We start from the raw sequence: 15,466 nt of genomic DNA, 5'->3' as shown, positions 1-15,466 counted from the left end.
CGCAGGAACAGTGCATCTGCACGTTGTGTTAGCTGTTTCCAAAAAGACAAGAAACACTTTACTCTTCAAAGAAGTCTGCAGTGTAGGATGATAACCTCAAAAGAACAATGCTGAGACTGGCTTTGTCTCACAGGAGGCCTGACGCAGATTCATTTCCATCAAGAGCAATTAAATGAGGCATAAATTCAGTGTAGGCAATAAATTCTTGGAGAACTGGCAACTTATGCATGCTGCCAGTAGTACTGTCAAGCCAAGAAAGAAATTCTTATTTTAAATGTCCTTTTCATTTTCCTTAAGTCAAAATGGTCAGATCTAGAAGCACTTATTGTACACACTCAGATATTTCTTAATATAATTGTTGAAATTCAAAGACTAGATGCAAACATTATAAGCCCATAAACAAACACGCAGATTACATTTATAATGGAAAATGATGGTAAATCTCAGCAGAGGATTTGTGAATTTCTATGTGAAGCTTTATTCTGCATCTTAACCACAGTAACACACATGCTGGGGAACTCGTGTTTGTGGTGGTAATATGAAAAGGCAACACACTTGTCTGAGACTTCATCTAATGGCCAAAGCTAATTGAATCAGAAGGGAAAAAGGGCAATTTCGGAAGTGTTCATGGAAAGTTACCTTTCTAAAAAAAATTAGCTACCAACCAGCTCTATTAGCCGTATTTCTTGATAGTTTTGCGTAGGAGCAATCTCTTAGGCCCTAACTCAGTAAGACAATTAATGAAATACAAGGCATTATGCAGCAAACTTGTTAAGTAGCAAACCTTGGGTTTGCTGAGAATTTCTGTGCTGACATTAATTAAATGTCAATACATTGTAGTAACATTTTTGTGTGTGACCAAATATCATTGATTGAGCATAAGCATTTCTATTCTGTCATTTGTGATAATTTTAATAATAAATGAACGAGCATTTAAATTCCAGGCTGAGGTGACTGCCACTAGGTGCTTATGCTGGAGGCTGACATGCAGAAAGATCAGAGCTGACAGCACTCAGAGGGAGGATCTCTCACAGTTTCATTGAAGAGTTGTATGGAAAGGGATAGAGTTTGGAGGGTTTGCTTTCTCTTACAAAAAAACTATGAAAGTGTACAAAAGCATAGAAAGAATACTAGACAGTGTTGAGAAATTTGCACATAGAAGATTGGAAAATTTAGAATTAAGCTTGCCCTCGAAGTCTTAATGCAGAACTTTTGGATGTATGTGTACTTTTACATAATTACACACTGCTTTCTGCATGCTGAATAAGTAGGGCAGGTAACATTTCCCCCCTTAATTTTTTTCTGAAAAAACTGCGACTGGATATATTGACTCATTACACAGACATACTCTACTGTTAATTATAAATAGAAAATTCTGAGTTACTATGAACCTAGTCATTAAAACCTCATTAATGTTTATTTTCTGATAATACAAAAAGCTAAACAAATAGTGATGTTTTGCCGAGAATCTTAAATCTAATCAGCCTATTTACAACATAACAGGATATCATTTTTCTTGGTATACTATGCAACATGTCCATTTGTTTATTCTTATTCCTTTTAGATATAATGGCAACACTGACTTTGAGCATATTGCTGTTCTGGTCTCTCAGAGCTGCAATGATAGACTTCAGTCAGCTCACAACCTTCTGATGAAGAAGAAACATTCTGATGAAGAAAAAGAATTCTTTCCTCATCACTGCTGAAGTTTCTTTGATACAAATCAAGAAGGCATTAGTATCCCAAGGTCAAAGTGGTTTGCTTCTCAGTTTGATGTCAAGGAACATCTGCTTGATCTTCCTGGACACTCTCTCTGGGAGCGGCAGTCTAGACAATTCATGTCCCTGTTCTCCCTTGGCCGATGTTTGTCTCTCCAATTTCAGAGTGATCCCCCTGGTTGCAGCCTGCTATTGTGCTTTCTGGAAGTCCTATGACCATGGACAATTTGAGAAAAAAAAAATCAGTTAGATAGCTCTTGCAACTAGCTACATGTTTTACATATAATTTTTTCTTTATTAAAAAATATAACCTTGTGATAAATGGAACATGAAAGGGCTGAGAAGGCAGGCAAGAAACCATGAAGACTCAGAAGACTGCCACAGTATTTGCTAGTAGGAGATACAAACTAATATCATTAATAAAATTAATATAATTAATATATATAATACAGCAGTAGTGTCATACAAACTGATTTAATCAACCCTTTATTTCAAAAGAAGCCTAAAATTAATACCCTGCCCTGACAGACAGTATTCAATTCTGTTTTCATATGTAATTTCCCTGCAAAAGAGGAGGGATTTTAAAATCAGATTCTTCTTTTGCAAGTATAGTGGGTTAAGGAAAGCACCTAATGGATAACATTTGAAAAAGCATGTTGCTTTCATTATGGAAAAAAAAAATCACAGAAGAGTTGTGGACTCAAGAACACCTTACAGAAATTCAGTGCCTTGGAGCGCATGCACAAAAAAAGGTAAATCAAGGCAAAAAGCATAAATGTAACTACAAAGGTCTGGACTGGGAGATTGTTTCATTGTTTTCCTGGTGGAGACCAGAATACTATTAGAGCAGGTCTATAACTTTTCATTTTAGAAGATGGTGTATGCAGTGGGTTTTGAACCCTTTTGCAAATGGAGAAAATGAGGCAGAAAACTGAAAGCTCATATAATGTCCATTTTTATAGTGAAGCTATTTTGGATTATTGGAAGAAGTCATGTCTTTTCAAGTCAAAACTGATTACCTCTAAATTCTCATTCTATGGAGATTTTCCTTTGCAGAGAGAAAATAATTGAACTTTGGTGTTCGGAATTATTCTTCACGAAATTCCCTTGGATGTGCGATACATGATTTCCCTCTAAATATCTTCCACTAGTGAGCATATTTAGCCACATGACAACCAATTCTTTTCTCTATTTGAGTTTGGGGTTTGGGGTGGTTTTTTCCCAGTATAAAGATCAGATTTACTGATTGGAAGTACTCCAGATCTCCTTTGAGACCATTAAAAACTACACTCACCTTCTGACACCAAGAAATTCCTAAGCAGGTTGCATACCACCCTTAGCAGCTTGACTGCCTGTTTGCTGAGTTCCTTTGGAAGTCTTGGATGAATAACATCTGACCTGAGCCATCTGAGCCTATTAATTTTGCCAGTTTGTTTCATAACCTCTTGCACTGACTTTCTGAATTGAGACACAGCCTCTCGTGTGTCGCCCATGAAGAAGCTTCTAGTACGAGACCTCCAGAGCAAACACACGTGCAAAAAAGCACCATTTTTTAATTCCCTACTACTGTGTGCCCTGGTCTATAAGCTGATCTATTGCCTTACAGACTTTTTGGCATGTTCCCTGCTCCTGAAGAAGGGGGGTTTCATTATTTTATGTTTCTTGCAAGCTGCTGCTCAGTCTCTTTCTTGTTTTGCTTTATTGTGTTTTCATATTCAACTTTATAGAGCTTATGGTCCTTTTCGTTCGCTTCATTTCAACACCTACCTTTCTGTAGGTTGGCTTCTTGCTATTCATAGCCTTTCTTGCCTGGTTGTTTAGCTCTGCCAGCATCCTCTGGATCTATCATTTCAGTAAAAGAAATTATAAATATCCTGCCAAAATAAAGAAAAAAAACAAGTGTTTTTGACTTGTATTCACAACAGGCTGTTGCCAAGAAAGGATGCTTGTTTGCCTTTCCCAGAATTCAGTTTATAAGCTCTTGTTTTCAGTTAGAAGCATGTATTGGACTTCAAAAAAGAAAAGGAAATGATACAGCATTTTATATATGCATGTAAGTGGCTTTGAAGTTTTCTTTCTGCTGAAATTAAATGTGAAGTGTGAAGTCTGTTTGAGAAACAAGAAGCAGGATGAAAGAGGAGTATGCATGTTAGTTGGCTGTATCGTTATTGGATGTGTACTGCATATATGCATCAATTGCTTGGTTAATTTGGGGGTGGGGTGTTATTATTTTTAGCCTGAAAGACTGTTTTTCCTTTCCTTGGGTGGATTTTCTGCAATCTTTATGTGTAGATAGATGAATATATTTTCACTTCTACTCCAAATTTTCAAAAACTAATTTGAGAGTGTAAAGGGGATTTAGAACAAGTGAAACAAAAGACTATAATTTTTCAACAGTTTACTTACCAGATACATGACTTTTAAAAACTGGTTTGTTCCTGTACAGGAGGATAATCCACCTAGGAATCAATTTCTGTCATTGTTCCTATGAGGTGTCTGTTGCTAATTTTTTAAGAGGTTCCTGAGACAACCACAGGATCCACTGCCTTTGGTTTACTAGAGCTTTACACAGCTTAGCAAATAGACAAGAATAAAAGAAAAAAGAAAAATTATATAGACCGCTAAGGTGATTGTGGTGGGTTGACCTTGGCTGGCTGCCAGACTCCTACCCAGCTGCTCCCTCATTCCCTCTCCTCAACAAGACAGGAGAGAAAATAAGACAAAAAGGCTTGTGGGTCATGATAAAGGCAGAGAGATCACTCTCCAGTTACCATCATGGGCAAAACAGACTTGACTTGGGGAAAGTTAATTATTTATTGCAAAATAAAGTAGATTTGGATAGTGAGAAATGAAGACAAAAAGGTTAAAGCAACACCTTCCTCCTGTTCCTTTATCCCAGGCTCAACTTTACTGCTTTATCCCTGCCTTCACTACCCTCATCACTGACCACTCTGAGCAGCACAGGGGGATGTGGGTTATGGTGTCAGTCCAAAACAGCTCCTCTCTGCTGCTCCTTCCTCCTCACACTATTCCCTTGCTCCAGCATTGGTCCTGCATGGGCTGCAGTCCTTCAGGACAAACCCGATCCAGCATGGGTCCTGTAAGACCCACATATCTGCTGTGGGGATGGATGCAGAACAATCTAAGTGTGTTAAGTGAAGCAAGGTTGTCATGTCTTTTATTTGACCAGCCATTGCATCTGGTGAACATAAAAGCTATAGCTCAGAGTATATAAATCATTCCACGGCTGTTCTAGAAACAGCTAAAGATACCATATTTAAACTTTGCCTTCCAAGGATCTTCCAAGTAAACGATTCCAAAAGAAGGTAAGACTGCAAGGGTTTGTTTGCACTAGGTACAAGAGAGTTATTTAGCATTGTGGTGCTGCATGGTAAGTACTACCGCCTTGTAGAAACAGAACATATTTGTTGGTCACTCAGCAGCTCTTGTTTTATACTGATCAATCAGCCCCAAGTAGTATGTTTGTGTTTGAAAGACTTCTCTGGAGATCACTTTTTTTTGCAGTATGTGATTGCACTGCGAACAGTATAAGCCAGGTTAGTACCTGGCTTTCAGGTACTAACCACAATATAAGAGCTGAGGTAAAGTTACTTTGGTTTCCAAGCTTAAATGACTGTTCTTAGTAATCAGAGAAGTTTTGTTTAAGAGATCAGTGAATAATTTCTGTCTAGTGCTCTGGATGCATTTATATTCCTTCAAACTGAGGTAAGTGTTTAGGACACTAATTATTTAATTGCATACTACAGCTAATAACATGATGGTTTATGTCTCCCGTGATGTATCACCACTAGACACTATATGGACTCATTAAAGGTGAAGCCAGGGTGTAGTCCTGACCCAAAGAAAACCTTGATGAAACCTAGAAAATTTGAAAGCAGCCATAAATCATTATAACCATTTCAGAGAAAAAAACTTTCATCTTTCTACTGAATTCTCAATTTCCAGAAAGAAATATTCCAGACTAGCACTTAAAAAATCACGAAGAACTTGCTAGAATTCCCAGCTGAATTTTTTTTTTAAAAGACCTTGCATAGTAATTTAAAAGTAAACAACTCCTTGCTGATAAAAATCAGCCCAGGCTTGTCCTTTTGAAGTGCAACAGAAACATTGCAAACTGCAAGGTTTGAACAGATCTGCTTCAGCAGTTCTACGCCACACAAGTCTGCATTTTAAAGAAGGGCATTAAGTAGCTCCAATCTATGAACAGTTGCTCAAGTGTGCAGACACACAGCAGAACCAAGGATCAATACATGTATTTAAATGCCCTTCCCAGCTGTTTAATGAGACGTATGCACACAATCTTCTTTTGGTAAAGCAAGAAGCAGTTCCCAGCATTTGAGAAAAACACAGAAGTTGACACAGCTGATTTTGATGTAAGGTAATTGAGAAAAGTCCATCAGTCCAGTGAAGTGGGCTTGAGGGGCTCAAAACTCTTCTCTCATGTGCAAGAGTGTGCGTGCATTGGAAGACTGCATTTGAGGATTGTGATACTGCATTGGAGAAAATGCCGTGTTTGAAGTACCTGAGAAGGGTCTGGAGTTTGTCCAGAGAAAGGCAGGGGAAGTGAGAAAGAAGAGAAAAAGAGTTCACTTGTCTGGGAAGTTTATACTGTTAAGTTCTTTTTCACAGTGCTGCTACGGCACGGCCTCAGCTAAAAGGACGAATGGTCATCCGCTGTCCCCTTCCTGTTTATCACACTCGTTTGAAGCATTTCCCGTAACTTAATTTGACACTAACGGTCAAACAGTCTTCAATAGGAAGAAGTGATAAAAGACCTTGAGATGGAGAACGAAGAGGGTTACACAGAACTTAATTTCAAAGCAAGGAAGAAAAGCTCCAATGCAGGTGAGCATATCAATGTTTATGGCTTCAGACTTGTTCTGAAAATAACAAATCTCATATCTGAGTTATCATAAAAACCCACAAATCTGCCAAAATGTTTAGTTGGTGCTACTAAAGTTGCCAATGATAGACAGCAGTATACAGAGAAATATGATGGGTAGTAGATAAAATGCAGTACTATTAGTACCAACAGGCTTGGAGTACCAGTACTCGTAGTCCCAGTATAAAATGGAGACTAGGAGATAAAGACGTATGAGGAAAACATGAGGCAGTAGTTGGCAGCAAGTTTGGCAGTGGTTAATGGCTCATTAGCCATTAAAATTTTCTCTGGGGTTTTTGGTTGGCTTTTATTGTCTTGGTTCGGTTTGTTTTCAGGAATCACAGCTAAGGAGAATCTAAGAATAATTTAAATGAAAACTGTAAGACAGTAACTTACTGTCCAGTAAGTTTTTTCAACAACCTTTTGCGATTTTGTCAAAAGTGTCAGGACCAGCAAAGGAGCAAATGCAAAGATATATGCTGGAAGGCTTTAAAGCTCACCCTTGCTAACCTATATTTCTTTTAAGTCTCCCAAGGAAGAACTTCTCAGATCATAAATACCAAGTCCTCAGAGTAATTAGACACCCCGTTGCCAAAGTGTTAATTAGCTATGTTGATCAGTTCCTGAGAAATCCTGGCTGCACATTTATTTAAGAACAATTTTTAACAGTAAAAAAGCAAGACCCAACTCCAGTTACCCAGTACAGCAGGATAAACTGCGTGCAATTTTATTGGCGTAAATTGTGCCCGTTTTCCTATTATCACAACAACTTAGCTGAGAGCCTGTTCCCAACTGCGGCAAAAGCACAAAACCAGCAAAACTGAGAAAAAAAATCAGAAAACCTATGATAAAAACTAATATTTATTTAACTAAGTATTTTCAACAGCCTTTGAAATATTTGTCAAAGTGCACAAAAACGTTGCTGTAATGGAGCCAATTGAACATTTCCACTTAAAAGAAGCAGAACATCAGGCGAAGTGCGTGTGGCGCATGTACAGAATAGTATGTGACCACAAACACACAGAGCACGTAATGACAAAGCCAGCTTTAAGATGCTCTGTCTTCATCGTCCGCCCGCATGACATGACAGGGCAGCAGAAAGATTTCAGGTAAGCAGCTGAAGAGAACGGTGTTTCCATGTAGCCTGTTAAACTGTGCACTGCAAGCTGGGCCGCCACGGGTCGTGGAAGGCGTGCGAGGTAGCTTTAGACCAGGCACAGACCAGCCACGGGAGCACGATGCGCGTGCGCAATAGAGAAGGGTATTCACTGGGGTGGCTAGGAGGGGTCACAACGCCCCATCGGCGCCATCGAGTGCGACGTCCGTGCCAGGTCACGTCGTACAGAAGGGAGACCGCAGTGCGGAGCTCCCCTTCCCCCTTGCAGTCCCGTCCGGTCTTGCCAGGGGTGCAAGCTGGAGAGCCGCCTGGGGAAGCTGAGCTGGTGGCCCACGCTGCCGTGTCGGCTCTGCAGTGCTGCGGCTACCGGCGCTCACCCTGGGTGGCTGCGTGCTCATCCCAGTATTTACACAAGGCACTGCTGTGCCTCCAGCCTAGCCGTCGTGCAAGTCGTGGCAGAGTTAATATTAGACTGCAGATATCCCGACTGCCTTTTTCTGTCAAAAGCACTGCAAATATAGAATCACAGAATCACTAAGGTTGGAAAGGACCTTCAAGATCATCAAGTCCAACTGTTAACCCAACGCCACCGTGCCCCCTAAACCATGTCCCGAAGTGCCACATCCACACGTTTTTTGAATACTTCTGGAGATGGTGACTCCACCACCTCCCTGGGCAGCCTGTTCCAATGCTTGACCAAAGGAAGCATTCCCAAAGGAAGAAGCAAAACACACACAGATGCTTAACAATACTATGTTGCATACCAGCGAAAAGTACTGCATTCTGCTCACTTATATTTGCCATCTAAATAAGGTGGCAATGTAAGAAACAGTGAGGATTAGCCATTCGAATATTCAAAAATGACTAGTCACAGATACAGCATTTCCCAGGTAAGTGTGATTGAATAGACAAATGAGGAAGAACAACGTTTGACCTCTGTGCAAAATGATGAGAGCTAGAAACCCAGACATGAAGTGAAAGTGTTAGTGGAAATTAGTTTATCATGTACCACGAAGTTCAAGTCGTTTCGTGATTTGAAATACAGCTCCATGCGTTACATTTTTGAAATAATAGTGTAGAAGCAGAGAACTTTTCGAACAGCTGATTCACATCTGATCTGGACCACCAGCATTTGAAATGTAATGGCTTTTAAAGGATACTTCCATGGGGTACTTCCTGATCTTATTTACTAGTTATGGAACAAGTTCTCTACAAGGTACAACATTTTGGTACCCTGTTTTCTCTTCCAAGAATGGCCATTTCCGTGAAATGGAAAATCACCCTTCTGTTATTCTCTGACTTTATTCCTGGGCCCCAAATCAAGGGAGGTTTGTATGTAAAATCTTTTTTTCCCATGGAGTTAAGTTTGGACAAAGTGAACAGTGTATTGCGTCTTTGTCTTTCTAGAAGAACATTCAGAAACATTTTCCTGCAAACACTAATGTTAGAATGCTTGGAAGAAAAATTAACATGACATTTCCTACTTAGCTGGGCAACTTCTAACTGTTCTCCTCCTTGCTTCAAGGAATCCTTTGAGGCATCATAGAACATCTTTTATGCCTTGGCTACTTTAAAGATCTTTGCTGCATTGCAGCCTAGAGCAACTATATCACTACCCCTTCCAAGAGCACACTGACAACCTTCTGGAACGAGTGCAAACAGAGGGCTCCTGAGGTAGGTAGTGAGCTGGAAAAGTTACAGAGGAGGAGAGGCTGAGACAATTGGCTTTGTGCAGCCCTAAGAGAAGAAAGCTGAAGGGAGTCTTACTCTTCTCTCTAACTACTGAATGGGAGGGTGTAGAGAAGACAGAACCAAACTCTTCTTGAAGGTGCACATCGAAAGACACGATTTGGAACATGGAAAATTACAATTTGATACAAGAAAACTTCTCTTACCATGGTGGTGGTGGTGGTCAAACACTAGGACAGGAGCCTGGAAAGGCTGTGGAATCCCCATTCTTGGAGATATTTAGGAATTGGCTGGACAAGGCCTTGAGAAACCTGCTCTAACCTGAGTCACATTAAGCAGGAGTCCAGACTAGATAACCTCTTGAGATTCCTTCCAGCCTACATCATTCTGTGATCCTATGCCAAGCTATGTAGAAATCCTGAAATACAGTGAGTGAGCAGAGCGAGCAGCGGTTTCACTAGGAAGTGGCATGGCAGGAGTGTGACAGTCCTACAAGAATAAATTTTAAAATTGTTTGGTAATATTGAGAAGGAAGATTCACCATTTCCAGGCTTCTCTGAGTCTCATTAAGACTAATTTTGTTTGAGTTGCAAGGAAGCTCAATTTTGCATCTCTATTCACTGACCTTAATCAAGCATCCAATCTCCAAAGAATCCCTGTTTAATGCACTGCTACTTAATTTTTTAAACATTTTGTAGTAATTTTCCAGTTGGGATTGTCTGAATATCAAGGACTGAATAAAAAAAAAATCTCCAAATCATAATGTGGACTTTTCTAAAGGCCTTTGACTTGGCATCCATTGCACAGATGATAAAACTAGTGGGTCCTGGAGTTACAGGACTACTTGCTAGTTGCTAAATTTCAGAGAAGCTACTGGCCCTTTCTTGATTGACAGCGTTGGTATTCATAGCCCTAGAACCTCATTTTTGTTTTTACATGTTATATACATCTCTTTCTTTGCAACTGTTAGAAAATTCGGTTCTTCCTCTTTCACTACGTTTGTGAGGTTTTCTTTAGCAGTGTGAAGTGTTTGCTGTGGCATCAGACAGTCTTAATGGTATCTGCAAGTGACATCCCCCTGCTATGAAGAAGCAGAAACTGTTCAGTAGCTGTGCCACTCAAAAGCTCAAGTGGCAAACAGTGAGGACAGCATGAGAAAATTCAAGCCCCCCAAAAGTTTTCATAAATGAAAGTTTATTAGACTCAAGAACCACCTGATATGCAGGAGGCAACTAGAAGGCAAAAAGCAGCTGCGACAAAGCGCACAGCAAAATGAGAGTGTTGGATGTTCTGTCTAGAGAAACCCAGATTTATGTCCTGGGTAGCATCTCATGTTGTGTTTTTAAAACCCTCTTATTTCTTGCAGAACTTCCCTCTAATTCTTCAGGCTTGCGGTATCTTGCTGCTCTCTCAGGATTTCTGAATGTTGTATTTCTGGGAGCTGCGATCACATTAATTCAGCAATGTGAGTGACCAAGTGAAGTGTTTTGCTTTCATTCCTGTCAATTAATGTTTTGCTTTAATACCTGTCAATGAAATTGACAGGTATTAACCCTTAACTTGCATGGGTTTGGGGTGTTTGAAGATGGTTGGAGTCTTTTTCACTTCTTTCACATCCATTGCATGTTTGGGGTGTTTGAAGATGGTTGGAGTCTTTTTCACTTCTTTCACATCCATTGCATGTTTGGGGTGTATGAAGATGGTTGGAGTCTTTTTCACTTTCCCATCCCCCAGTCTGAGAGTTCCTCCTCTTCCTTTCCAAACCAGAACAAACCACCAAGGTTTCTAGCCAAAGAATCCATCCATCCACCCGCCCATCCATCCATCAGTTTGGAAAAGCTCTTTTAATAATCAAATAAAGATGTATGCCTCTGAGTTTATAAATGTAGCCTTTGCACTGTCCACAGAGTTTGTGCATAAGCACTGGGTCGCTGCCAGCATTGATCATGTGCAGTCGGAGCTTACCTACCCAGCACAGATGTGTGCCATTATCCCCGAGCATCTAAACTTAGAGAGCAGAGAGAAATGGCTGCAGCTGCCCTGGCCAAGCAAGTTGGAAAAGTTTTTAGGTTGCCATCAACAAACTTCTAAATATTGATCAAGGAATCTAACTTTAGTTTCCTCCTTTAGAAAATCTTGGCCTGGTAGTCCCAATGTCCAGCCTGCTTCTGGACATCACAATCACTTTGCACCTCAAAATTACTTGAGAACCCAGGAGAAAATGAGAATTCAGAAGCACTTCTGGTCATGAGTATCCTGCAGAGTCAGATGTTCTCCCTTTCTCTGGATGTGAGTCCTACCCTCTCACATCAACACATTTTTTTCTGAAGTAAGCTCAGTACAAATTTCAGGAACTGAAAAATCAAAGGCACAACCGTGTTATTTGAAAGACAACTGTTGCATACCATGTTGTTAAAAGCATCATAATAATGGACTTTACACTGGCTTTGTGAAGCCGGTCACCTCAGGTATTTGTTTCATGTATGCGATTTGGATGCTTAACTTTCCACCTACCATTCATAGGAGAGCTGGAAGGACAAATGAGCAATCCGAATTTCCACTTAAAGCTCCTATCCAGGGAAAAATACTATGGGGTTTCTATACAGTTCATTTGTGAGCTTTACATTAAAATGTAGTTGATCCTTTTCCAGGTGACTTGCTATCAAGTGACACATGGAAGCCCAGAGAAAATCTTTCTGAAAGTGACAGTATCTTTGAGAAAGATCTTCATGAAAACAGTTTACTGACTACATTAAAGGAAAGCTTATGCATGCATACAAATGGTAAGGAAATGAAGTCTCGCTCATAGTAGCATAAATGGTTTGAAGTTCTTGGAAAGATTAATATAAAAATAAACACCTGCACAAAGGAACTGGCCTTTAGATATCAGAATAAGCATGTTTATATTTAAAAAGGTATATAAAGTGATCTATTTTATAGTTTCATCCTTGAAAATTTTAGTTTAAGCAAAAAATAAAACTAGAGCAGCATTACTAAAGGTCTTTGTTATTTCTCCATGGGTGCCATTGAATTGTACTACTCCCCGTGATTTCGGCAGAGCTGGAATTTTATCCATGGCCTTTACCTCAATTATTATGTAAAATATTTAGTAAAATTATCTAGCGTTTTGAAACATTTAAAGGCACAAAGTGATCCCTAATCAAAGAATGACTATCCTTATTACTCCTGTAAAGCAGGGACAATGTGCTTTCTTAAAACGACCTATACCATCACAATTTCTGCCCCACTCCTGGCTTAAAGCTTCTTACTCTTTTATTCAAAAGCCCCATATAAAGCAGGAGCCAATAACAGTTATATGAGTTGTAAAAAAAAAAAAAGTGATAAAATCCTTTCTCCCCAAACTCTTCACAGACTCCAGATGTGAACTCTGCCCCATTGGCTGGAAGCTGCATTATGGGAGATGTTATTTCTACTCAGAAACTCGTGACACCTGGGAGAATAGTAGAAAGTATTGCTCAGGAAAAAAATCTGAGCTCCTGATTATAGAGGATGAGACTGAAATGGTAAGCTTGTAAGGCACTCTGTAGTTCAAATACCCTTTTTACTTACGCTTTGTGAATCGAACTGCAGCTTTCCATGTATTTTTAGAAGCCATTTCTAATCCAGATATGCTTAAAAAAGGCATCATCAGTGGTAAGTACACTGATGATTGGCTTCTGCATGTTAAGAAATATTTGTGCCAAAAAGACCAGTAGCCTATGTTTCATTTAAATAGATGCAATGGTATGTCAAGAGTTCATCTCCAGCAAGAAGCAGCTGGTATTTAGAATAGTAGAATTTAGAATTTAGAATTAGTATATATAAGGATTCCTGCATGTTCTATCCCAAATCAAACCTTTTCAGAACTTAGCTGTCATAAAGGCTGTTACCTTTCTTTTGTGGAACGGAGCTGTTTCTCTATGCTTTGTACATTTTTAAATGTCAGTACCAGATCTGCAGCAATAGAAACAACAGTTCTGTGGACCAAACCCTCACCTGTAGAGTGTCTCTTTTGTGCTACTGATTTTGCTTAAAGGTGACCAGGTTCAGACAGTCAATTCTAGAGCCCCCAGGAGAATGAGCTGGCAAAATGATCATCTCCCTTCCTTGTTGGGGGGCAAAAGAGGAGATAGATAGCTTCACCTATCTGAGATAGCTTCAGCCTGATCCTCATCTAAAATGTGCTAGTGGAATGGGCCTGGAATTGGAATTGGCCAGGAGCCGAAGGCAAGCTCCTTGGTTGCTCCATTTACCAGTGTTAGCCACAGAATTGGGTGTAGTTGAGAACCTGAACTAATTTCCATGTGGTTGTTTTTTTCTTCTTGGAATTCCTTGGAAACATTCACTGGAATCCTTGGGCATGAAAGCCTTGCTGTTTTTAAAATATTAATTACCACTGTAAGTTACTGGTGCTGGAGTTTTATGAATTGTCATTATTATGAGAGTTCAAAGACGTACCTCTCTCTAGGATTTCTTGAACAAACTGAAGAGTAAAGACATTGGCTTTGTTTGGACTGGTTTAAGCTTTGACGAGGAGGAAGGAAGATGGGTATGGCTCAGTGATCCCAAACACCCAGGGCACAGGTACGTTCATTCTGGAGTGAATCTGTGCTGGCTTCCGTGACGTGTTCTCCACTCGCTGTGCCCGGCCTGTTCAGATATTAAACGGGGAGAAAGTGGTCGTAAGATATCAGGGCCCATACCCTTTAGGCAGTTAGGCATTTCAGCCTATTCCGATTTTTCTCAGTACAGACTTCTGATCAAAACATGCATCATTCCTTGACAGGTCTCTGAAAAGGAACTAATTTTATTAGGAAGTGCCTATGTGTAAACTTTTTACTTTCCACTGCATCGCGTAGGGAATCAGAGAAAGGGTGAAGCTTACTAAACAAATAAAACCTGTCTGTATGTCAGGGAATCAAAAGAATGACAGCATAAAGACAAAAAAATCCAGTCTTTGTGGTTTCACTCTTTGTATATGCAAACAAATTTTTTCAATGGGCTTCATATCCGTGTATTGTTTGGCTCTTGCAGTTTTACAATAAAAGGAAGGAAGAAAGAAGAAAAATGTGCCGCCTATAAGTTGACAGAAATGCACGCTGATAACTGCCGCTCCCTATACAAGTGGATTTGCAAGAGGAGTGCAGTCCTTCTGGGTATCTAAGATATTGTAAAGTTAAAGTGAATAGGATCTTTAAAGGTTCATACCACTTTACAGTGGGTAAGATATCTGATGTAAAATGAAGGAGAAATTGTTGACCCGAATTGTGATTAATGAATGTATTGTGATTCTATTTGTGATTGAAGTCCCGGAGGATTTCAGGCTTGTGTCTCTCTTCTTTTCAGGATGAAGCTATAAAATCTCTGCGTCTTTGTGCACACTGATGCATTGCCCCTTAGAGCTATTAATATAAGCAGTTTACTAATTTTAAGTAGATTATAAAGTCTATGAGTTATGTAATCCACAGGTAAAATGAGGGTTTTTTTACCAGCCTGGCAACTAAATTATGCAGCAGGCAAAAAGTTGCTGTTGCTACTTACTTCAGGTGAAGAGGTGATGATCAGTGCCATGCACTTAAATGAGCCTGCAGATCTCACCACTGGACGTCCAATATGGGAAGACAGCATAACTCCACACAACAGAAAGTCAAGATTCAATATTTTTGCCAAAAAGTTCAATTTCATGTATGTCATTCAGTGTTACAGAATTTAGCAGTGAAAAAAACCCATAAATACCTCTTCAGTTTGGACGTGAGATTTAATTGCCTGATATGATGTCTTTGTTCTATTAGCATGCTAGAAATGGCAAAATCATATTTATGGGCCTAAAAGGCTATAAGCCTTCCTTTTGTTAGTCCTCTTCACAGACACTTTTTACAAGTCAAAAGTGAACGTTGCAACCCTCCTACATCTCGAAGCTTGTGATCAGGACAAGGCACCAGGTCTGAGAGATGTTTGCTCTGTTCTGTCTGATCTTCCCTCGAGATAACTTGAACAGATCTGACAGTAATCTATAGTTCTTCATTGTTATGTATAACC

At 39.7% G+C, this 15,466-nt stretch overlaps 1 protein-coding gene across 1 annotated transcript; it reads left to right on the top strand.

The window, feature by feature from the left end:
• Positions 1 to 6,520: 6,520 nt before the first annotated feature.
• LOC309403873 (killer cell lectin-like receptor subfamily F member 1) lies at positions 6,521 to 14,591 on the top strand (the record flags this gene model as incomplete). Its single annotated transcript, XM_081998161.1, has 6 exons — positions 6,521 to 6,584; positions 10,794 to 10,892; positions 12,079 to 12,210; positions 12,800 to 12,951; positions 13,896 to 14,011; positions 14,462 to 14,591. 6 exons carry the CDS (start codon positions 6,521 to 6,523, stop codon positions 14,589 to 14,591), a joined length of 693 nt encoding a protein of 230 aa, XP_081854287.1.
• Between the last annotated feature and the right edge of the window lie 875 nt (positions 14,592 to 15,466).

Source organism: Phaethon aethereus, assembly GCF_964289735.1.
Source record: "Phaethon aethereus genome assembly, chromosome: 1".
NCBI lineage: Eukaryota > Metazoa > Chordata > Aves > Phaethontiformes > Phaethontidae > Phaethon > Phaethon aethereus.
The sequence above is the reverse complement of the archived record's forward strand: the minus strand, read 5'-3'. Positions and strand labels throughout refer to the sequence as shown.